The sequence below is a fragment of the Carassius auratus genome, chromosome 18, assembly GCF_003368295.1.
Source record: "Carassius auratus strain Wakin chromosome 18, ASM336829v1, whole genome shotgun sequence".
Taxonomy (NCBI): Eukaryota; Metazoa; Chordata; class Actinopteri; order Cypriniformes; family Cyprinidae; genus Carassius; species Carassius auratus.
Window position 1 is genome coordinate 24,205,034 of NC_039260.1, and position 24,161 is coordinate 24,229,194.

The 24,161-nt window shown below is 40.3% G+C and overlaps 1 protein-coding gene across 2 annotated transcripts; it reads right to left on the reverse strand.

The window, feature by feature from the left end:
* Positions 1-216: 216 nt before the first annotated feature.
* Positions 217-23,485, reverse strand: LOC113118733 (suppressor of tumorigenicity 7 protein homolog). 2 transcript variants are annotated; one of them, XM_026288137.1, is made up of 16 exons: positions 23,383-23,485; positions 21,925-22,075; positions 19,699-19,781; positions 17,056-17,215; positions 14,533-14,587; positions 14,336-14,451; positions 14,163-14,238; positions 13,788-13,942; positions 13,350-13,447; positions 12,896-13,010; positions 8,518-8,590; positions 4,802-4,904; positions 4,572-4,722; positions 3,400-3,492; positions 1,922-2,061; positions 217-507 (listed from the first exon to the last, which is right to left on the reverse strand). In XM_026288137.1, the coding sequence occupies exons 2-16, from the start codon at positions 22,043-22,045 to the stop codon at positions 412-414; spliced, it is 1,635 nt and encodes a 544-aa protein (XP_026143922.1). In that variant the 5' UTR covers positions 22,046-22,075; positions 23,383-23,485; the 3' UTR covers positions 217-411. The 2 variants fall into 2 exon arrangements, with proteins under 2 accessions (XP_026143922.1, XP_026143921.1); XM_026288136.1 differs by having other exon boundaries at positions 1,922-2,064.
* Positions 23,486-24,161: the final 676 nt, after the last annotated feature.

Sequence of the window (24,161 nt, forward strand, 5' to 3'; positions counted from 1 at the left end):
TTTGTGATTGGGGTGTGATAGCGACACCCAGTGTTCAGATTACACATTTCATGATCTCTTAATAGTAAACCAAATAATAAAAAATAAGTAAAAATCTTGCAAATCAAACAATGACATTATGCTGCTTTTTTAGACAATTTTTCCAATTTGATAACAGAGAACGTCACATCGGAGAAGATGATTGTCTCGTATGGACTTCAAAAATGGAGACGTCTGTTTTGCAGTAGTACAGAAATTGATTTATTTTTTCTTTATATACCCATGTTTGTCTAAAAGTTTTCAACAGAAAGAATTACAGGAGATTGAGAGGGAAATCAATTCCTTCAGCGTTTGATGTGGGTTGTGTTTCTGTCTTCTGGGCACTTCTGAAGAACTTGGCACCTCAGTCAATAATAATGCATGTCCGTGAGATCAGATCCGCGTGAGCTGGTGCCACAGACTCGAGGGAAGAATACTCTCCACCTTCTCCATGATGAAGCTCAGCGGAGCGAACAGGGTGCTCAGGAACTGATGGACGAGACACAAACAAGTGAGATATCTGCAGTCTGAATACTCATCTCAGACAAGATAGACAAAAACATAATGAAAAGATTCATATAAAAACAAACAAAAATACATTTTGCTACAAATTAGCATGTTGGGGGTAACACATTACAGTTAACATGAGTTACTTTACCCAAGTAACTAGTAAGGTAACATTACGGTTTCATTTAGAGGTAAATATCCGAGTTACTTTTTCAAGTAAATAACTCCAGTAACTTTGTTTCCATGTGTTGAGTGACAGCTCTGGTGTTGCCATGGAGACAGACATCAGGAGTAACATCAGAGTGTTGTGTGTGAACATGATCTTACTGTAGTTCTGGACTAAATATAAACGTGTGCTTACTCATCTCACTGCACAAAACACACTCAGTGTTCCTCAAAAACAATACAAAATAATTAAATATGTTAAATAACACAAATATCATGTATTTAATCACATATTATTAACCAGTGTCTTTGCTGTTAACCTTCGATGATCCAATTCAACCTTACTAATGAGCAAAAATAACATCTTTTATTTATTTATTTTATTCCTTTAGAGTGTTAAACTGTCTTCTCTTGCATCCAATTCTTCATGTAAACCAGATCAGCAGCATAACCTCTACTATACAGAAGTCAATTTGCCAAAAATAGTAACATATATAATCACAAGATAACTTTTTTGTTATAATAAAAACAAACAAGAAGAGAAAAGGTAATGTAACACATTACTTTTCATAAAAAGTAACTAATAGCACAATATTGTAATGCGTTACTTTTAAAAGCAGCTTTCCCCAACACTGCTAGTGAGGGATTCATCTTCAGCGAGCAGAAACATGCAGTGATCTAATACAAATCCATTCAGAGGTTAAGACTACAACACTGATCAAACTGTGAAAGTGAAGAGATGAACTGGTTTAATATGGAGACTTCCAGAGAATTCAGTCGAGAACGAGAACTCAAGGCTTTAGTCGATTTGTTCAAGTATGATGGACTACCTTTGATTATTTTTAATCTGGCTACATGTGCATTTTATAGCTAATTCTTTTCTGAAAAACAGTTTCACAGTATAACAAACTATAAGGCAATGGGGTAAGATGTGCCACCACCAGCTGATTACGTTTCAGCAGAAATTAGACACTAGTCTCTATGAAAACGCAATGTTAGAGATAAACCTGGTCATATTTTCTAAAGATGAATCTTTCAGCACTACGTGAAGAATGTACATTTCAAACACAAATATGAGCATGATGAGTTATCTTTAAAAAACCTGATGTTTGGCCAATCCCTGCATGTCAGTGTTTTTTAAATGATTCTTCATGAGAGCTGATGAGACTCAATAGATGCTGATGAAAATGAAAGTCTTCCACGGTGGTGTGTTTGTCTGTGTGATACTCACGGCTTTAGCAAACACTCCCATGAGCTCCGGGAACTGATGCGTGAGGAGCGCCAGCATCGCTGTGAACGAGCAGAGACCCGCCGTGAACAGGATGAAGAACGGCAGCTCCTTCTTGGGATACACTGACACCTCGTGGAACACTGCTGACACACACACACACACACACACACACACACACAGTCAGGGTTAACTACTGCTGCTCCAGAAGAGAAGCGCCTCAGTGATCACACAGCTTCATGTTGTGTATGTTTATTATTTTGGGCTTGACGGCTGTGCTGGATATTAAAATAACAGCAGATGGGTTTGGAGACTGGCGTCAGGAATTACTCAAGCACTCTTTTAACCCTGTGATGCCTGACACAGTGTTCAGTAAGTTACTCTAAAAAAAGTGATTAATTACTAGTTAACAGTGTGATTAGATTACTGTACAAATCACTCTCTCCAAAAAGTATTCTACATCTTATATCAGCCTTAACAAGTTAATGATACGAGGATAGATATGAAATGGCTCTTTTAGTTACTACAAATACTTTTCTGGTCACTCTTTAGATTACATTCCAATTCCCACAATGAACTAATTATTAACCATTACTATTGCATCAATATATTCCTAATTACTGCTTTTAAGAATTGGGTAGGATTTAGAATTTAGAATAAGGTCTTGCAGTATTAATTAATATGTGCTTTTTAAGTATTAATTAACAGCCAATATCCAGCAATATTCATGTTAATAGTAAGGACTGGACACTAAAGTGTTACCAGTATTCTTATTAACTCACCAAAGTAGTTAAAGTATGCATTTAAAGGTTTGACGTTAAATCCACTACTGTATAGTACATAACTGTTCTACAGTCTACACACAGTATTACATTCTAATACAAATTAATTCCCTATTTTATTTTTTTTAAGGGAAAAGATATTAAACTACAGTAAGTAATTACTCAATAATCAGTTCCACCCAACACTGGCCTGATATACCAGACAATAGTCAGAGAGTAGCATCTCAATCTTCAGTCAGTCTATCTTTGCAGTGATGTGTGTCAGTGAGATGAGATGTAAATGATCCGCACATATAACACAGAGACTGAGAGCTGAAGAAATCAAGGCTCCTCAGAAGATGTGAGATGTTCTGGAGGCTTGTGAAGATCATTCCTCCGCTGAGGAACAGTGAAAGTAAAGCTTCTGGAAACAAACGCTCCTCAGAAGATCCTGAGGATCAGATTTGAGACTAAAACATGATTGATGGAGAATCAAGTAAAGCTGAGCTGCTTCAGTCCAGAAAGAGTTCATCTGGAGATATTACTGACCTTATTCTGACCTTTACTTGTTCACAATCAGGAGAGATCTGACACCAGAATCAGCAGCTGAACATTTGTATAACTGTACTGAAAGGCCTAATATACTAATATCTGGATGCTGCAGATGACAGAAACAAGCCCAAGCTTCATCTACAGGAGAGGTGCAGGAAAATCTCTTACTTGGTAGCAGTTCTCTGTCCGCGGTCTCTGTACAGACTGGATACGGATAGAAGAGGTGGCCTTTCTCCAGAGGATACGGGATCATCCTGAAAGCTGAAGCATCAGGCCATCCACAATCAGCTTTCAACACAAAGAATGAGCTGAAAAATTCTGTTTTTCTGATATTCACTAGAACACTTTAAACTTTTATATTGAAAAAAGTTTGCTTCTCAAAAGTCATAAGAAATAAAGGCATTTATTAATAATGAATACCATGATGAAGGCGACGCACAGTAATTACACTTAGAAAAATAACTTTCCGTAGCATATAAAGTGCTACAGACATAAATGTGACTCGACTACACCAAACTGTTATCAACAAACCTTACAGATTTCCATATCATTGCAAAATGAATAAACCCCAACTTGTAACTACTATAAATATACCCTATTTTATCCACATACATAACATACACTCACACAGCATACAATACAGCAAATCTCAACGGCCAGATGGTTTATATGTTTATATGGGTGGTGTTAGCACAGTGGATAAGACACATGCCTTTGGTGTGAGAGACCCGGGTTCGAATCCACTGTGAGACACCAATGTGTCCCTGAGCAAAACACTTAACCCCTAGTTGCTCCAGAGTCATGTGACCTCTGACATATATAGCAATTGTAAGTCGCTATACTATTATCCAGGATAGGAAAATAGCTGGCAGAGATGCAACTATTTTTTATTAATGTGTGTATATATATATATACACACATATATTTTTTTTTTAAATCTGGAATCTGAGGGTGCAAAAAAATCTAAATATTGAGAAAATCACCTTTAAATTTGTCCAAATAAAGTTCTTAACAATGCATATTACTAATAAAAAATGAAGTTCTGATATATTAATGGTAGGAAATATACAAACTATCTTCATGGAGCATGATCTTTACGTAATATCCTAATGATTTTTGGCATAAAAGAGAAATGTATAATTTTGACCCATACAATGTATTGTTGTCTATTGCTCCAAATATACCTGTGCTACTAATGACTGTTTCTGTGCTGCAGGGACATATTTGATCATAACACAGTACCATGCAATGCTGTGGACTGCCTTAACATGGCAGAATAATAAATCAGACAGAAGTGTGGCGTCTCTGATGTTTTTCAGAGCTGATGGTCTCTCACTCACTTCCCTCCCAGGTGCAGTGCAGCAGGTTGAGCGCTCCCTCCACACGCTTCCAGTGCTGCAGGTGGAAGAAGGTGTAGGCGATGGCTTCACTGTCTCCGCGCTTCAGGATGTGCTCCGGAGGCAGAATCAAGCTCTTCATCTCCAAGAGGTACTGTGGAAAGAACGAGTGGCAGGTTACGGCTGAGGAGGAGGAGGAGGAGCAGGAGAATGAAGATGATGATGATGCTTACTTTTGGTACGTGTGGGTTGAACTCCACTGCTCTGTGTATGGCTTCTACTGCGTTCATTTCTGCTGTGCTCAAACCTCTGCGAGACGCCGCCTCTGGAGAAAACCTGCAGACGAGCCACACCAGACACTGTTTAGAGCTGTAGCCGTACAATAACATGATGGTTCGGCGTGCTTTTTTAATAAACAATGATTTACCAAACAAATTGCTCGTTTTTTAAATAAATTCAATTATACCTAAAATTCTCTTAGGGATAAAAATCTACCTCAATTTATGTTCTAACTATAGGGAGCCCTTTTATATTACTATAAGAATACAGTTAACAATTTATTTTTAATTACTATTTATTTTATATATAATAATTGAGCCTGAGCCAACGAGAGCAGGGGCGGAAGATGGCTCATCTGTGGATTACCCGGTAATGAACACTGGAATGGAACAGATTACGAGATTGAAGATCAGCATAACGGAGGCTCTGATAGCTACAGCAGGACATAAGCTCCAGAACTGCATTTGTGGTTGGACAAAGGTTACTTCCACCCAAGGCCTGAAAATACACCAGGACAAAAAAGGGTGCCTAAAGAAGGGTCAACAGGGAAGTCACATCGACAGCTATTTTTTGAGAAACAGGCTAAGTCAGTTGACAGAAGTTCAGTGGCAGGACACATACCACAGTCTGCAGGACATCGACACCCCTGCCCTAGACGAGGAACAACATTGCACAAGAGGGCAACCTGAACCCAACCCATCACAACCAACAGCAGAGAAGAAGACCCAGGGCTGAAGGCCATTAGTCAAGTGGCCAAAGGCCTGCAACAAGACGATGTGGAAGGAGGCCGACACCGATCTCTGCAACATGCTGGGAGGGATCAGAGGCACAGCCATGAAAAAGTTGGATAGGATGGGCAATCTTATCTATGCCTACAGAGTGGAACGATTTGGAGTGGTTGAAGGCAAATGAGCTACTCCTTCAATCCCCACCAAGTCCAACACTGAGGAGAGCTGAAAACATCCTGAGGAAGGGCAGAAGGAATGAGCAAACAAGATCATGCTTCTACAAAGGTCCCATCAAATTTGTGAAGAGTCTATTCACAAAGTAGAAGAGCGGAATTCTCTCAGTGTTAAATGCCGACCTGGAAGAACATCTGAAAAACACCAGGAAAAAGTTATACTCCCACCTGACATGCCACCAGTCAACCCAGCAGAGCATGAGCTGGATAACAATCCACCCACGTGGAGTGGGGTAGAACAAACCGTGTGTAGAGCAAGAGCCGCATCATCTCCAGGTCCCAATGGAGTTCCATATAAACTCTACAAAATGCTCCAGATGTCCTGCTATTCCTCTGGAAACTGATGAGAGTTGTATGGCAAAAGAAGGAGATACCAAAATCCTGGCGGAGAGCCGGAGGGATCCTTATCCCCAAGGAAAAGGACTCGTCAGAGATCGGGCATTTCCGACAGATCAGCCTTCTAAACGTAGAGGAAAAAATCTTTTTCAGCATGGTCGCTCACAGGCTGGCAGGATACCTGCAAAGAAACAACTTGATTGACACGTCAATCCAGAAAACAGGCATTTCAGGCTTCTCCGGTTGTTTAGAACATACTAGTGTCATCTGGCATCAGATCCAGGTCACCAAAAAGGAGGGAACAGATCTTCATGTGGTGTTCCTGGGTCTTGCGAATGCCATTGGCTCAGTCCCTCACAACCTCCTGTGGAGAGCCTTTGACTACTTTAGAGTCCCAGTGGCTCTCACAACTCTTGTCAAGGCCTACTTCCAGGACCTCCAACTCTGTGTGACAACAGCAGAGTACAAAACAGCTGGGAAAGACCTGGAAGTGGGAATCATGGCAGGCTGCACCATCTCCCCACAGGCCTTCACCCTGGCCATGGAGGTCATCATTTGGGCCTCTAGATGGACAGATGGCGGACAGCAAATAAGACCTGGGCTGAGGCTGCCACCGGTCAGAGCCTACATGGATGACCTCACAACTCTCACCACGACCAAGGTTTGCACTGTACGACTATTAAGAAAGCTCCAGGAAAACACTGAGCGGGCTTGCATGAAGATCCAGCCTGAGCAAGTCCAGAAGCATCTCCATCTTCAAGGGGAAGCTGTCAGACCACCGCTTTTACACTGGCGAGGAACCCATCCTGTCTCCGAGAAGCCAGTAAAGAGCCTAGGTCGGTGGTATGATGCCTCCCTTGAAGACAAAGAGCAAGTAGAGAAGCTTAGGAAGGAGGTAGCCAGTGGCCTGGAGAACACTGACAGAACCCTGCTTCCTGTCAAGCTGAAGCTCTGGTGCATGCAGTTTGGACTACTTCCACATCTCCTGTGGCCACTAACCCTCTATGAAGTCCCGCTCTTGAAGGTGGAGAAGCTGGAGAGACTGGTCAGCTCATATGTAAGGAACTTGGACTTGGGGCCAGTACACCAGTGTGGAACAAGGCCTCTCCATCTCAGAGACGCAAGATGGTGGTCCAGGAGGTGCGTTGGGAGGAGGAAACAAGAAGCTGCACCCAAGCTGTGGCACAGGCAAAGCAAGGGCAGTGGATGGCATGGGAAGGAGTGGAGAAGAGGAAGATCTGGAAAGAGCTGTGGGAGATGGAGGCATTCAGGTGTCCTACCTTCTCACGCAAACCTAACACAATGGCATGCCAAAAACCCCACATGCCCTTTATTCCCAAGTCTTGCAACACATATCTTAGTGGGATGCAAGACCTGCCTCACCCAAGGCCATTACACCTGGCGGCACAACCAGGTGCTAAAGTGTCTTGCAGCAGTGTTGGAAAGTCGACGGACAAGCGTGAAAATCGCAGCCACCAACCTGCGACCAGACCTTATTCTGTGGTCAGCTTCACTCCAGCTTGACTACATAATCGAAACTCACTGAGCCCTGGGAGGGTGCAGTGGAGGAGGCCTATGAACGGAAAAAGTTGAGGTATGCTGAACTTGCAACCGATGCGCAACAACAAGGCTGGAATGTGAAAATACTCCCAGTGGAAGTAGGCTGCAGAGGGTCAGTAGCCACCTCATCATCCAGGCTATTCAGGGAGATGGGAGTGCGAGGAAAGGCTCACTGGCAGGCAGTCAAAGACTGCCAGTGGCTATGGGTGAAAATAAAAAAGGCTCCGCCTGGGTCTTCACGTGAGTTGATGGCACCTAGGGAGTTAACCTGGGACGCTGGCATTCACTGCTGAACCCTCTGGAGGTGTCGTGGACCTATCAGCAAAACACCAAGGAAGGAGGGCGCCCACTTGACAAACCAAAGGGTGCCATCACTCAATCGACCATCCCACGGAGTCTCATCGGAGCCTCAAGTATGCATTAAGGGATGTATACTTGATGACAGTGCCGTCACTCAATGGATCATCCCACAGAGTTTCATGGGTGCCTCAAGCATGCATTAAGGGATATCAACATCAAGTCCTATACAACAGATCATTAACACTCAACTCAACACATTTTTTTAAAATAAGTGTAATGCAAACATATAAACTGCAAAAATGTCTAATTGTTGTTGAAATATATTCAATTAGACAGTGGCTGTCATTACATTTTATTTTAATAGTCCACTGTAGTCATTCTACTAACACCATAAGTGACTTTGTAACTACATCTCAACTAACTCTGATTAGACTCTTAGGTTAGGGTTAGTAGAATAAGTTGATGTACTCACAGTTATTTATTAATATTGAGAATGTGTTGATAGAGACTCACTTGTCAGACACAGCTCTGGCCTTCAGCAGTGCTGCTGTGTAGCAGATAGTTGCAGACTTTGGCAAACTAATGTCTGTGGATGAGAACAAACAAGAGTGTCTGATGATAGGAACACAAGTGCTGTACACTCCTCCCAGATGGCTCTTCTGCTCAAACTAGGGTTGTGGCGTTCGGAGGGATTATTAGCACCAATAATTCACAACGTACAAATTATACCTTAAATGTCATTCAGTGCATTAAAATTAAAACAATATGAAGTCCTCGAAGACGGAAAGCAATTTTATAAGATAAATGATCTCATCTCTTCATGTTTTATCCCAATATTTTAAATCAGCTGACACTGTTTGTAACAGAGGAAGCAAGGTTATTATAGTTTTGCATCTTTACATTCACTTTAAAGTTTAGCAGATTAAACAGATCACTTCCATGGCACAGACCAAAGGAAGACTTAATTTAACCTTAGCGACACAAACATCTAGAGACAAAAAATTAAAGCCTGCTGAGATGGTCAAAGTATACAAATAAACACCAAAATAAAGCAGCCATGCATTTTTACTCCATAAATCTAAATACGTTGTGGTTACATTCTCATAAAAGCAATTAACTGAATGATAAATGTGTGTTGTGATATTTAATTTGAAAATAAATGTAATTTGTTTATATTAGATATCTTTTATCATATTTAACCATAATCATGATACTGTTTGCTAAATAGTAAGGAATGGCCAAAGCCAGTGAAAGTACTTATTTACCTGTTTGGAAGCCCTTAGTTAGGCGTGGACAGCTGACTTCAATAACAAATCCTCAGACAAGTATAAAATTGGTTTGTTTCATTGTGGTAGCCCTTGACCGACGAGTGTAAAGAGCATCGACTCTACCTGCATGACTCCAATGAGTAAGGAACAAGGCCAATGAGTAAGGCACTTGAGTACTGCTTTTCATCCCATTCTTTACTTTTTATACAGCTTGTTCTCAAATACTAATTTAGATCAATTGTACTCAATATGTACTTTCAAATCTCTACTTTCTCTTTTCTTCTCTGTCCTCCTCCCCCTCCTCCTTCATCAACTCTTACAGCCAATGACTTTGCAGTTTTCTTCACAAATAAGGCAAAAATCATAAGTGACCAATCCTCCACACCGCAGACTGATGCTAATTTCACAATGACCAATGCACACTCTCTCTCCTCCTTCTCTCCACTCTCAGAGATGGACGTTTCCAAACTTCTCCTGTCCAATCATCCTACTACTTGTCCACTTGATCTGATCCCCACTCACCTCCTTCAAGAGATCTCTTCTTCAGTCATACCTTCGCTTACTCACATTGTCAACTCCTCTCTTCACTCTGGAACATTTCCCTCAGCATTTAAGCAGGCTCGGGTAAGCCCACTGCTGAAGAAATCATCTCTAAATCCAGCACTTTTAGAAAACTACAGACCGGTCTCCTTTCTTCCATTTATTGCAAAGACACTTGAGTGAGCTGTTCAACCAGCTCTCTATGTTCCTTCTATGTACCTCCTGGACAGCAACCAATCTGGCTTCAAACGCGTCCACTCAACTGAGACTGCTCTGCTCTCGGTTACTGAAGCCCTCCGACTAGCAAGAGCAGCTTCAAAATCCTCGGTACTCATCTTACTGGACCTGTGTACTGGTTTTGACACTGTTAATCACCAGATTCTCCTGTCCACCCTCAGAAAGATGGGCATTTCTGGAATCGCACTCCTGTGGTTTAAGTCCTACCTCTCAGATAGATCCTTCAGGGTGTCTTGGAGGGGTGATGTTTCTAAGTCTCAACTTCTTGCTACTGGGGTTCCTCAAGGCTCATTACTTGGACCACTTCTCTTCTCCATCTACATGACATCATTAGGATCTGTCATTCAGAAGCTTGGCTTTTCTTATCATTGCTACGCTGATGACACCCAACTCTACTTCTCATTCCAACCTGATGACCCGACAGTAGATGCTTGCATTTCAGTCTGTCTGAGTGACATTTCTAGCTGGATGAATGACCATCACCTTCAGCTCAACCTTAATAAGACAGAACTGCTGGTGGTTCCAGCTAAACCAATGTTTCATCATAACTTCTCTATACAGCTGGGTTTGTCAACCATTCCTGTCAGAGTAAGGCACCCAACTTCTTGTCCAAGCTCTTGTTCTCTCCAGACTGGACTAATGTAATGCTCTCCTGGCTCTTCCTGCATGTACTGTCAAGCCTCTGCAACTGATCCAGAATGCAGCAGCGAGGGTTGTCTTCAATGAGCCAAAAAAAGCTCACGTTACTCCTCTCCTCATCAGGTTACACTGGCTACCAGTAGCTGCGTACATCAAATTCAAGGTACTGATGCTTGACTACAAGACGACCACTGTCACAGCACCAACATACCTAAACTCACTAATTCAATCTTATGTGCCCTCCAGAAGTTTGCGCTCTGCAAGTGAACGACGCCTTGTGGTGCCATCCCAAAGAGGTTCAAAATCACTCTCACGGACCTTTTCCTGGACTGTGCCCAGCTGGTGGAATGACCTCCCGGTCTCAATTCGTACAGCGGAGTCTTAACTCAGCTGTATGAAGAATTTCAGTCAGGTTTCAGGCCCCACCATAGCACTGAAACTGCACTTGTTAAAATTACAAATGACCTGCTCCTTGCGTCAGATCAAGGCTGCATCTCATTTCTAGTCTTACTTGATCTTTGTGCTGTGTTCGACACCATAGATCATGACATACTCATAGAGAGATTACAAAACTATACAGGTATTCAAGGGCAGGCTCTAAGATGGTTTAGATCCTACCTGTCTGATCGCTACCATTTTGTTTATTTAAATGGGGTGTCATCTCATTTATCACCAGTAAAATATGGAGTGCCACAAGGATCCGTCCTAGGTCCCCTTCTATTTTCAATATACATGTTGCCCCTTGATAATATTATTAGAAAATACGGGATTAGTTTCCACTGTTATGATGATGATACTCAGCTATATATCTCAACGAGACCAGATGAAACTTCTAAATTATCTAAGATAATGGAGTGTGTTAAAAATGTAAAAGATTGGATGACCAATAATTTTCTCCTATTAAATTCGGATAAGACAGAGATACTAATTATTGGACCAAAAAACACTACACAGAATCTTGTAGATTACAGTTTGCAACTAGACGGATGTACTGTTACTTCCTCTACAGTCAGAAATCTGGGTGTTATATTAGACAGCAATTTGTCTTTTGAAAATCATATTTCCAATGTTACAAAAACTGCATTCTTCCATCTTAGAAACATTGCTAAGATACGAAACATGTTATCTGTTTAAACATGTTTAGCCCCTGCGTACCTAACTAGCCTTCCACCACATTACAACCCATCATGCTCCCTAAGGTCACAAAACGCTGGACTTTTGGTCGTTCCTAGGATAGCAAAGTCCACTAAAGGAGGTAAAGCTTTTTCACATTCGGCTCCCAAACTCTGGAATAGCCTTCCTGATAATGTTCAGGGTTCAGACACACTTTCTCTGTTTAAATCTAGATTAAAAACGCATCTCTTTCGCCAAACATTCGAATAATGTATCTCTTAAATTGTGACTGCAGTTGCATTTGAACAAATGCACATTCTTATTCTTTAGCTTGGGTTAAACTAATTAATTTTACTTTGTTGGAACAGCAGCTACGCTAATTATGTCTCCATTTGTCTCTCTGTTTTGCCACGGGATTTACATCCGTGGTAACTAGGATTTACACAAGCTCCAGTCTGGATCCAGAACACCTGAGAAGAGATGATGCTCCCCATCAGAGGACCTCAGATGATGCTGACCCTGAATCAACAAACAGAACTAACAAATATTGCTACAAGTTTGACTGCATCATATAATAATTGCTGTCAATAATGTTCATCATCTGGTTGACTACGTCTTGTATTAATTTTTCTGAAAAATCCTGTCATATGCAAACAAACTGACAGTCACCACTTATAAGCTACTACTAAATATTGTAGAAACGTTATTTTCTGTAAAGTTCCGTAAAAAGCGCAATACAAATAACCTTGAATTAAATTTACTTATTTTCAAAAAACATCTAAAGAATCATCTTTTTTCACCAGCACTTGACCAACTAATACTATAATTACCTTTTCTTTTCTATTCTATTCTATTCTATTCTATTCTATTCTATTCAAATACATAGCTACGTGTTCTATACTAGACTAACTGAGACTTGTCATGGCACTATATTGTTGTTGTTCTCTTGTTGGTCTGATTGCTTGTATTGTTCTCATTTGAAAGTCGCTTTGGATAAAACTGTCTGCTAAATGATTAAATGTAAATGGATATGTGTGGTGTGTGTGAGAGATTGTGTGTGTGTGTGTGTGTGGATAGATCTGTGGTGCTCATACCGTCATACTTGGCCAGCACAGCCTGGACGTCGGCGTAGTTCTGCAGCTCCAGAAGAGACTCCAGCAGGTTCTCGTGGATGTTGAACATGCTGAGCAGAGGAAACTCCTTCATTAACTGCAGGAAACACAAGAACAGCTCATATTTTCCAGCTCTGGAAACTTCTGCGGCTCATTAGCAAGGTGTATAAGACAGATGGTCTACACAAAACAGCTTTTTAACATGCACAAAACGTATGAATTCAGTGATGTCAGGCCATTGAATTAGCGAAAGATAATGCACATGGTTTCAATCATAACTGCATCATCAGCTGTGCACAATTCTCAATAATTCAACGGGCTATAGAATAACGGCACAGTCGCTCATGCTCATATACCACTAGCAGTTTGCTGATTGCATTACTAATAAAAATGAGGCTTTGTTTCTTTTGTGTGTCAGGAGTCAAAGGTCACTCACGTCTCGCATCATCTTGACAGCTTCCCGTGTGCGGCCGAGCTTTCTGGAGCACATAGCGAGTCTTCTCTTGATGTAGACTAACACGTTTGTGTCTCTTCCTGTGAAAAACACACACACACGTTTGCACATTCATTTCATTCAGTGTAACTTTGACTAGCTACTTCTGTTTTAACATTCACTCATCTACTGACACGTTGTGCTGCTCGTCGCCGGAGAAAGACAAACTACAGAGATGCTGGAGGATCAGCTGCACTCCACTGGATGTGTATCAGAAACATCGCTACACAGCACAATAACTACACATAGAATATACAGTTTCTAGATTATAAAAACCATTACACCTATGGGATGAACACACTTTACACAAAAACAAACATAACAAACGTGTGTGTGTGTGTGTGTGTGTGTGTGTGTGTGTGTGTGTGTGTGTGTACTCACTGTGCTGGGCTTCATACTGTGCTCCGTGATGCTGTAGTTGTTGGCTGCGCCGGTAGCAGCTCTCTCCGATCTTCAGCGCCTGTTTGAAGAGTTTCTCTGCCTCCACGATCGTCGTGGCCTCTTCCTCAGCGAGGAGAATATATGCCGTCGCACAGCTACAACACACACAACACATTCAACACTAAACACTCCTGACCATTAAGCACATTTACACTGACAGCACGGGACAACAACCAAGAATTAAACATGCTGAGAGAACATTACTACAGTATGTACATATTTCACAAGCTACAGGAAATATCTGAAGTAATGTGTGTGGATTCATCGATCAGTGAATGAGTGAGCTCACGTCTGTCAGCACAGAAACACACTCACTCCTCCAGATCCAGAGCTTCATGAGCGGCCGTGATCCGAGCCTGAGGATTCCTCTCTCTCCAGGCCTTCTGCATTACTGCCAGCACACACACACACACACACACACTCATAAACAGGTCCTCCAGACACTGCGCTGAATGCTCTGGATGTTGATGGTAAAGCGGTGCTCTTACTGGCGTCTGCAGGCCGCAGGTGATCAGAATCACAGGTGAAGAAGGTCTGATGATCTTGTGCCGACAGATTCATGTCGTAGTATGTGAGCGGCTCTCTTCCCGTCACCCACGTGTACCTGCGGCAAACACATTCACATCTGCATCTCAATTATCATCAAAACAAGAAAGAAATCAGCCCTGATGGGACGTTCACTCACCGGTTATATTCAGCTCCTCTGAAAAGATTGAGAGGATTTCGCCAAACCTTACACTCTAAACACAAACACACACACAAAACATTAGCAAATACACATTATATCTCAGACTATATCTGAGTTTACCTAGTAAGCGACTGACTAACAGCTAACCACAGTGTGTTAAAGAGGTCATGACATGAGAAATCTATTACTGATATAAGAGGTCTTTGTTCCATCTAATCATCCTGCAAGATGCATGGCTTTAATGCCCTCCTCATTATAAACGAAGCATTTATTTAATCAAGCTCCAAAAACTGCTTGTTTGGATCCGAGGTGCAGGGTGACTTCACCTGGACACAAACATTTGCATTAACACGCCTGCAGAGCAAGACATCCACCCACTGTGTGTGTGTGTGTGTGTGTGTGTGTGTGTGTGTGTGTGCGCGTGCGTGCGTGTGAGTGTGGGCATGTTTTTGTGACATATCAGGACACAACTCTGTATAATGACATGGGTATGACACAGGTATTAGAAGGAGAGGGTGACCAAAGCCCCTTTCACACTGCACGTCGGACCCGCAATATTACCGGAAAATTGCCGGGTCGCCTTCTGTGTGAAAGCACAGTGATGATGCGCGTTATCGCGCGACTCTTTTACCGGCTGTTTTGAAGAAAGATCAACGTTCGCGACGAAAACACATGTGCAAACTGTAATGAAGCAGAGATCAGTTAGTTCCTCACTTTCCGCGCTGACTCAGAGATCGTTTGCTTGCTTCAGTGAAAGTGTATCGTGTCTAGCGTTGTCGACTCGTACATTACACGTCACGCCCTGATGTCACGTGACGTTAATGGGATCTTCAAGGGTTGTGTGTGAAAGCATGCACATATACCGGGTCATCACTGGCAGTGTGAAAGTGCAGAATCTAGCGACCCGGGAACAATTGCAGGAACACTTTACCCCTGTATTTGCCGGAATAGCAGTGTGAAAGGGGCTTTATGAGCACTTAACCCATGTCCCCATTTTTCAAAACACTTATAAATCATACAGAATTAGTTTTTTTGAGAAAGTAAAAATGCACAAAGTTTCCTGTGAGGGTTAGGGTTAGGTGTAGGGTTGGTGTAGGGACATAGAATATACAGTTTCTACAGAATAAAAACCATTTCACCTATGGAATGATGACACTTTACACAAAAACAAACATGTGTGTGTGTGTGTGTGTGTGTGTGTGTGTGTGTGTGTGTGTGTGTGCTTGTGTGTGTGAGGGTCAGAAAGAGGGTTGAAAATAACCCTTTTTTCACATATTTTGTTTAGTATTTTTGTGCCAAAACCTTTATTAACGTTATATGTCAAACTCAAGGAACACATTAGGACTGCAGGACTGTTAGGAGAGGTGGAGGTGTAGCTGCTCTATTTAAAGATGTCTATCAATGCAAGTGTCATTTGGTCAGTACTTGTTTTTCGAATATCTAGGGATTGTGCTGAAAGGTGCTCCACGCATTCTGTTTATTATTATTTACAGGCCTCCAAAATACTCTCCAACCTTTGTTGAAGAGGTCACAGAAATGTTATCAATGATTTCCTCAGAGTTTGACTGTTTTGCAATTGCAGGGGATTTTAATATTCACATAGATAATGCAGAAAACAAAACTACAAAAGAAATGATAACGATTTTAAACACCTTTGACCTGATTCAGCATGTGCATGGACCCACACACAAAGGTGGACACACTCTGGATCTAATCATCAGTAGGGGTCTAAACATTTCATCCATTGTTATTAAGGACATAGCACTATCTGATCACCTCTGTATTTTCTTTGATATATTGATCTCTGCTACCACTGAATCTAGATCTGTCTCTGTCAGAAGGAGATGCATTAACGAGAACACAAGTGTACTATTTATGGAGGCTATATCTTTAACACCAAGCATTTCTGCAGACTCTGTTGATATTCTCCTTGATTCCTTCAACTCAAAAGTTAAGAATGTTATTGATGATATTGCTCCAGTAATAGTCAGTAAGAAAACAAACAGACAGAAATCATTTTGGAGAAGATCAACAGCAGTTCAGACTATGAAAAGACAATGCAGAAAAGCTGAGCAGATGTGGAGGAAGACAAAACTTGAAATTCACTATACTAGAACCAGTCAGTTAGAAATACCAAGGGTTCACACAAAACAAGAGGAGTCCTCCTTTAGTTACTATGCCCCCCCCCCCCCCCCCCCCGCAGTTGGAATCAGCTTCCAGAAGAGATCAGATGTGCTAAAACACTAGTCACATTTAAATCTAATCTCAAAACTCATCTGTTTAGCTGTGCATTTATTAAATGTCCAAACTGATTGCACTGTTTTTTTTTCCTTCTTTAATTGTTGTGATACATTTTTATGATTATTTTACTCTCTTTTACGTAAAGTACTTTAATTTACCATTGTGTATGAAATGTACTATATTAATAAACTTGCCATGCCTTGTAAAATAATAGATAATCCATGTCATGAGCCCTTAACTGACAGTAAGGCTGGTGTTGTCCAGTCGTGTGTTCCTGACCTGACACAGTCTGTCGGCTGGAGTCGGTGTCTCCATCACTGCTGCTGGAGCTGTTGGGCGAGCTGTGGTCAACTCCACCTAACAGAGGACGCAGATGACTGACAGACACCTGCTCGATGAAGGACGTGCCATACTTCCTGAAGTACCACCACTCGAAGATCTGCAGCACAGAGACACACGCCCTTTATCATCATCATCATTACCATCACCATCATCATCACCACCATCACCACCATCATCATCATCATCATCACCATCACCATCACCATCATCATCACCATCATCATCATCATCATCACCATCACCATCATCATCATCATCCTCACCATCATCACCATCATCACAATCATCACCAGCATCATTATCATCATCATCATCAGCATCATTATCATCATCCTCACCATCATCATCATTACCATCACCATCACCATCATCATCATCATCCTCACCATCATCACCATCATCACAATCATCACCAGCATCATTATCATCATCATCATCAGCATCATTATCATCATCCTCACCATCATCATCATCATCATTACCATCACATCATCACCAGCATCATTATCATCATCATCATCATCATTACCATCACCATCACCATCATCATCATCCTCACCATCATCACCATCATCATCATCCTCACCATCATCACCATCATCATCATCCTCACCATCATCACCATCATCATCATCCTCACCATCATCACCATCATCACCAGCATCATCACCATCATCATCATTACCATCACCAGCATCATTATCATCATCCTCATCATCATCATCATCATTACCATCACCATCATCATCATCATTACCATCACATCATCACCAGCATCATTATCATCATCATCATCATCATCACCATCGCCATCATCACCAGCATCATTATCATCATCCTCATCATCATCATCATTACCATCACCATCACCTTCATCATCCTCACCATCATCACCATCACCATCATTACCATCACCATCATCATCATCATCCTCACCATCATCACCATCATCACCATCATCATCCTCACCATCATCATCATCACCAGCATCATTATCATCATCATCCTCACCATCACCAGCATCATTATCATCATCACCATCATCATCATCACCATCATCACCAGCATCATTATCATCATCCTCACCATCATCATCATCATCATCATCAAGGGTCTGAACAATAATAATACATTCAGCTGCTTCTCTCAATAACTAATTCAATGTCTTTAATATTTCTAACTTCTAACTAATATAACCTACAGAGCGCCTTTTATTGACAGAATCTATTTGGTTATTAAAATACAAGGAAGAGATTAAACTAAATTAAATAATACTATAGTTGTTTTGAAAAATACTATAGTAAAATGTATCAAACTGTATATATTATAGTATTTACAACAATTTGTTATTGAATGCTACAGCCTACTGTAGTGATAACTATAGTGAACTGATAATAAATACTAGGACTGGGTCAAAAAAATAAAAATAAAAAATAGATATCTCGATATATTATCCATTCACATTTTTACGAAACTATATAAATTCGTAAATCCCAAGAATGGATTAGTCGAGCCTGTTTTCAGTTAATGGATGGAAAACATTAATGGGCACTTCCCATCCAATAAATCACAATAAGCATTGTACTTTGGTACTTTTAATATGAATCAAAGTCTCAGATTACAAATTATGTTTATGTATTGCAGTATTCAAACAATAAATGCAGTTTTGGAGCCGTTTAATGTGAAGTGACAGATCGCTGTAATGTCACACTGAACTGATCGTCTCCTCCTTTAATACTAGTTATAGAACAAAATAAACATGACTAAAACTCCGAAGGTAAGTTAAAAGAAAAGAGTACAACTTTATAATCCATATCCTGTCCCATGTAATCCCTCGATCAGCATTTCAGCCATGCAAAGACCTCAATATAACACATTCACCGCAGAAACAAACATATTCGGGACCATAAACTCATTAATCAGAAATACACGCACCACATAACATATTCAATATAATATACTGTTCTTCAATCTTTTATTTTTGTTTGAATAAATCCATCAAGTTTTTATGACAGCCCCCATTATGAAGTGAAGTTTATAACTGAAACAGACATATTATGTAATTGTAACTTTATTTATTTTTTTTACTTCATAAACGTGTAATTTTAACAAATCAATCAATTTTAACCTTCAATTTTTTAGTATTGTAGCACCAACGGACTCTCATGTATATTTTACAGCATTAGTAGATAGATTTTATTCCTGATATAAATCCTAAATAATCAATATTGAATTGAAGCGCAAGTTTGTGAATGTGAACCAAATCAAGTCCGCAAATTTGTGTCAAAATGCAGCCCTATTAAATACATTAGTATACTTTAGTTTTTACTACAGTAAACTGTATTGTGTTGTAGTATAATATACTCTTTAGTTCTAGAAAACTTAGTTCAGTACTGGGTAAACTAATTTGTTTATATTATCATAGTTGTTTCATTACCACAGTAACTATAGGATAACCACAACACATTAATTCAAGAACTTCACTATAGTATTTACTATAGTATATATATATAGTATAGTTCAAAAACACTGTAGTATTATTTCACGTGGGAGTGTTTGCCAGCAGTGAATCAATCTCACCAGTATGAGTCCAGAGATGAGGGATGAGGTGCCCGTCAGCGCCACGTAAAACTTAGGGGTCAAAGTGTTGAGGAACAAGCTCACTGCAGAGAAAACAGCCAAACAGAGGAGTTTAGACCGAAGACAGTGACATCACAGACCACAGACACCAGACAGACATCAGGACCAATGAGAAATGAGCTCTGACAGGAACACTGAATCAGCTTTCACATCACTCATCTAATGCTCACCACAGCCTGCTGAGGTCACGCTCACCACATCACTTCCTGTTTTACTGATGACAATAAATACCACTAGCCAGAAAACAACACGTATACCAGACCCATTGGCCTGTGAGGATATCAGCTGATCTGTCGAGACGAACACTTCCTGTCACAGCAGACCAGTGATCCTGAAATCTGTCCAGATCTAAAGAAGACATGAAGTCAGTGAGACCAGGGAACAGCGCCTCACCATTAACCCTTTCCTTTGTCAAAACACATATGTATTGTGCATCCTGTCCAGTGCTGTCCTTCAAACAATATGCAATCATTTGTGCTATACATTACACACTAAACATGAACTAAACTAACATTACATGAAACAAATGATGGCTTACCTGTTTAAAGTAGAAGCTAAATCACTCATTTGAAAATAATAATCATAAAATTTTAAAAAGTACTAAATAAGAACTCAGTCATCAGAACCGCAATCATGCATTCAATGTCTAGCAAAACGTTTCTTTTTTTTTTTTTTTTTTTTTTTTTAAACCTATATAAACGTTAGATCAAATGGATTGATTGTTTTTCATTAATGTGTTAATAAACATCTGAAGAAGATCCCATCCTTCTGTCATCGTTCACTCTTTCTTCTGTTCTGTTCTTTCTTCTTTCTTCCGGAAAACTGCTGTTTTTGTGTCCTAACACTGAACGCTGATGGACATCACTGTACAGACAAACGCAGTTGAGTCATTCTTCAGAATATCTTCTCTGATGTTCCGCAGATGAAAGAGAGTCTCTTGGTTTTGGAAAGGCATGATGGGATGTGTTTCTCTCCGTCGAACACACGGCGGGCGTCTGACCGCAGCTGCACTCATTCATTCAGAGGAGAGCCACTCCAGCACAGACACACCATTCATGAAGACCACAGTCTGACCGGTCCAGACACCAGACACCGCTCACTTCAGGAGGACACGCGGTCAGTAAGAATGATTTCTGAGGATAATGTGACACTGAAGACTGGACGAATGATGCTGAAAATACAGCGGAGCATCACAGAAATACATTACACTTTAACTTGAAAACAGCTATTTGAAATTGTAATAATATTGCACAATTCTGACTGTATTTGTAGATGAAATAGATGAAGCCATGGTGAGCAGAAGAGACTTCTGGTTAACTCTGGTTAAATAAAGTTCAAAGCCTGTGGATGGTGTGTTTTCATCATGCTGTATTATCAGTGTCCTGCAGCACAGAAGCAGTCATCAGTGTCACAGACGGATATTTGTCTGGGTCACAATTATACATTTCTCTTTTATGACAAAAATCATTAGGATATTAAGTAAAGATCATGTTCCGTGAAGCTATTTAGTTGATGTTCTACTGTAAATATATCAAAACTTAATGTTTGATTAGTAATATGCATTGCTAAGAACTTCATTTGAACAACTTTAAAGATGATTTTCTCAATATTTAGATTTTTTTGCTCCCTCAGATTCCAGATTTTCAAATAGTTGTATCTCAGACAGATATTGTCCTCCGAACAGACCACACATCACTGGAGAGATGATTTATTCAGCTTCAGATGATGTATACATCTCAGTTTGGAAATACTGACCCTTACGACTGGTCTGAGTTTGAGGGTCACATAACTCAAAAGTGCTCTTTTAAACAGCCCCATGCTTTCACTGGATGATGTTTATGAGGCTAGCGCTCCGTTCATCACTAGTGCTGATTCTCAGATCAGGACCACAGTTCAGACAAGTCTGACCCTAGTTTACTTCTCAATCACAACTCAATCATATTAAAACAGAGCATCAGCCACACACACACACACACACATCTCTACAAGTGTTGCTACAGTGTGATGATAACAGCGCTCAGAAGAAGTGCAGTGAAGCAGGCCTCACACTGACCGAGCGAAGCTAACAGAGAGAGAAGAGCAGACGATCAGCTGTGTTTCTGTCAGAGCCTGGCCTTCTCACACACACACACACACACACACAGGATGAGGAGGATGGGTACTCACACGAGGACTCGCTGCCGAACATGTCTGATCCAGGATCTGTGACGAGAGAGAGAGGGGAGAGGGGGGGGGCATCCACACACAATACAGTCCACCGCTCCAGATGCTGATCCTCCTGCTGCATGAGAGCAGCTCTCCAGCGCCGAGACCCCACCTGGAGCGACACACAGCCTCAGCAAACACTCAGAGACGTCACCAACCAACAGAGGAGGAACTGACCAATCACAGCACGCTCTCTGTGTCTGAAACACAGACACACACACACACACACACACAGACACTCTCTCTCTCTCTCTCACACACACACACACACACACACACACAGAGACACACACACACTCTCTCTCTCACACACACACACAGTCTCTCTCACACACACACACACACACACACACACACTAGATGAGTGATGTAAAGCAGTAGAGCGTGCAGTTACACATCACTACACTAGTGTTTCCTGATCATTCATGCTTCTTTGTTCACAAAACATTCAACCTTTTATATTTAAACCACGTCAAATGCTACAAATGTTTTATTTGATTCAGAAACTAACATTAAATAACATTAATACATAAATGCAAAAAAAATGTTGTTCTTTGTTTGTCTGTGGCGAGTCCATTATAAAGACATTAAAACACAAGTCACATTCTTAGGCTTCTCCTTTTAATAAATTTAATATCAAAATATACAAAGAATTATTCATTTACAAACACTTTGTTGTATGGAGTTCCAGGTTTTCTAACTAACCTTGACTTGACACAGAATAAAAGAAACAGTAAAATGTTGATGTGATTGTACAGGCAGCATTTCTGAAAGAGTGACTCGATCAAAAACATCATCGTGTCATGATGATAACTCATATATCTATATATATTTCTATTTGTCCAGACAATGAAAGTCCACTAAAACATTCTTCAGAATCTCTTCTTTTACAAAATAAAGTAAATCACATGGGTTTGATTCATAAGTATGAGTATGATTGAACATGTTTAGATGAAGGATGACTTTAATATAGCAGAAATGAAAGCATCATGCACTGGCTTTAGTCTCACTTCTGCTCAGATAGGACTCATTTATTACACAATTACACAAACCGCTCACATCATTTCTCACGTATTCACTTTAAACTAGCTGAATAACAATCAATAATAATAATAATAATAATAATAATAATAATAATAATAAAACGAGGTCTTTACTGACACGTGTCGTCTTGTTATTCAGGAACTCGTTTGATCCAATTACTTCTCTAACTTATTAATCAATTGTTTATAAAAATACAGCACGCTTAATAACGCTCTAATAATCGCAGATATGAGTTTACAAGCACAGTTAGCATTGCTAACACACAACAACAGCTCAAGTTCACAAAGCGTGAGAGAGACAATATAATCACAGGATTATGAGCTGCATTGCGTGATTTATCTGTGTATTCTCGTGTCCATCATGTTTTTGTTTTACCTGCAGTCTGATGATGATCGCTCGATCACAAAACAGCAGCAGAAGAAAGAAACACAGCAGACATGACACACGGAGAAGACACGCCCACTCACTCTACACCCCGCCTTCATAAACACAGGCCCCGCCCACCGGCACTGAACCACATTCATGCAAGTGTAGTATTTTTTATGTATTTTATTCAGTTACTGGGAAGTGCCGTGTTTTTAAACATATTGTTGAGTTTAGTCTGAGTCTATTGTTTTGTCAAATTTGTAATTCATGAAAAAAGCACAGTAACTGAAGGAGGCGTTTTACATGGTTTTATATCCTGTCTTTATTTTAAAGTGGTATTTCTTTTCTTACCAAAAGAGAATCAAATGGCTTTTAAACACCGTGTTTGTCTGTTTGAATCAGTAAACCTGCAAACTCAAACTCTGTGGAAATAGCCTGAGGTCACTGTTTTTATTCGATTTTATTTTCTATTAAACATTATTCGGATCCATTGTACTCGTCCCTTTGTCCACTTTGTTATAAATCTGGAAAAATGTAATGTAAAAAATAAACATAGGTATGACTAGTTACACATATTTCTGGTTTAGTGTCAATTTATTTTGATTAGTTTGATTGTTAATTAACAAACAAATAATAAAATAATAAAATAAATGATTAGAAATGAAACATATTGCACAAAGGTAAATAATGTAACTTTCATTATTAAAATCAAGACAATCTAGGCTCAACAACAATCCAGAGAAAGTTCATGAAGTTTAGACAGAAATTCCTTAAAATCGTCTACATTT

What these genes read in the sequence shown, in the direction of transcription:
- LOC113118733 (XM_026288136.1), bottom strand. Translation starts at nt 22,045, where the DNA reads ATGCAGCAGGAGGATCAGCATCTGGAGCGGTGGACTGTATTGTGTGTG. An exon ending in TCATCTCTGGACTCATACTG is followed by an intron (nt 17,216 to 19,698) that starts GTGAGATTGATT and finishes TCTGTGCTGCAG; the next exon opens with ATCTTCGAGTGGTGGTACTT. An exon ending in AGAGGAGCTGAATATAACCG is followed by an intron (nt 14,452 to 14,532) that starts GTGAGTGAACGT and finishes TGTTTGCCGCAG; the next exon opens with GTACACGTGGGTGACGGGAA.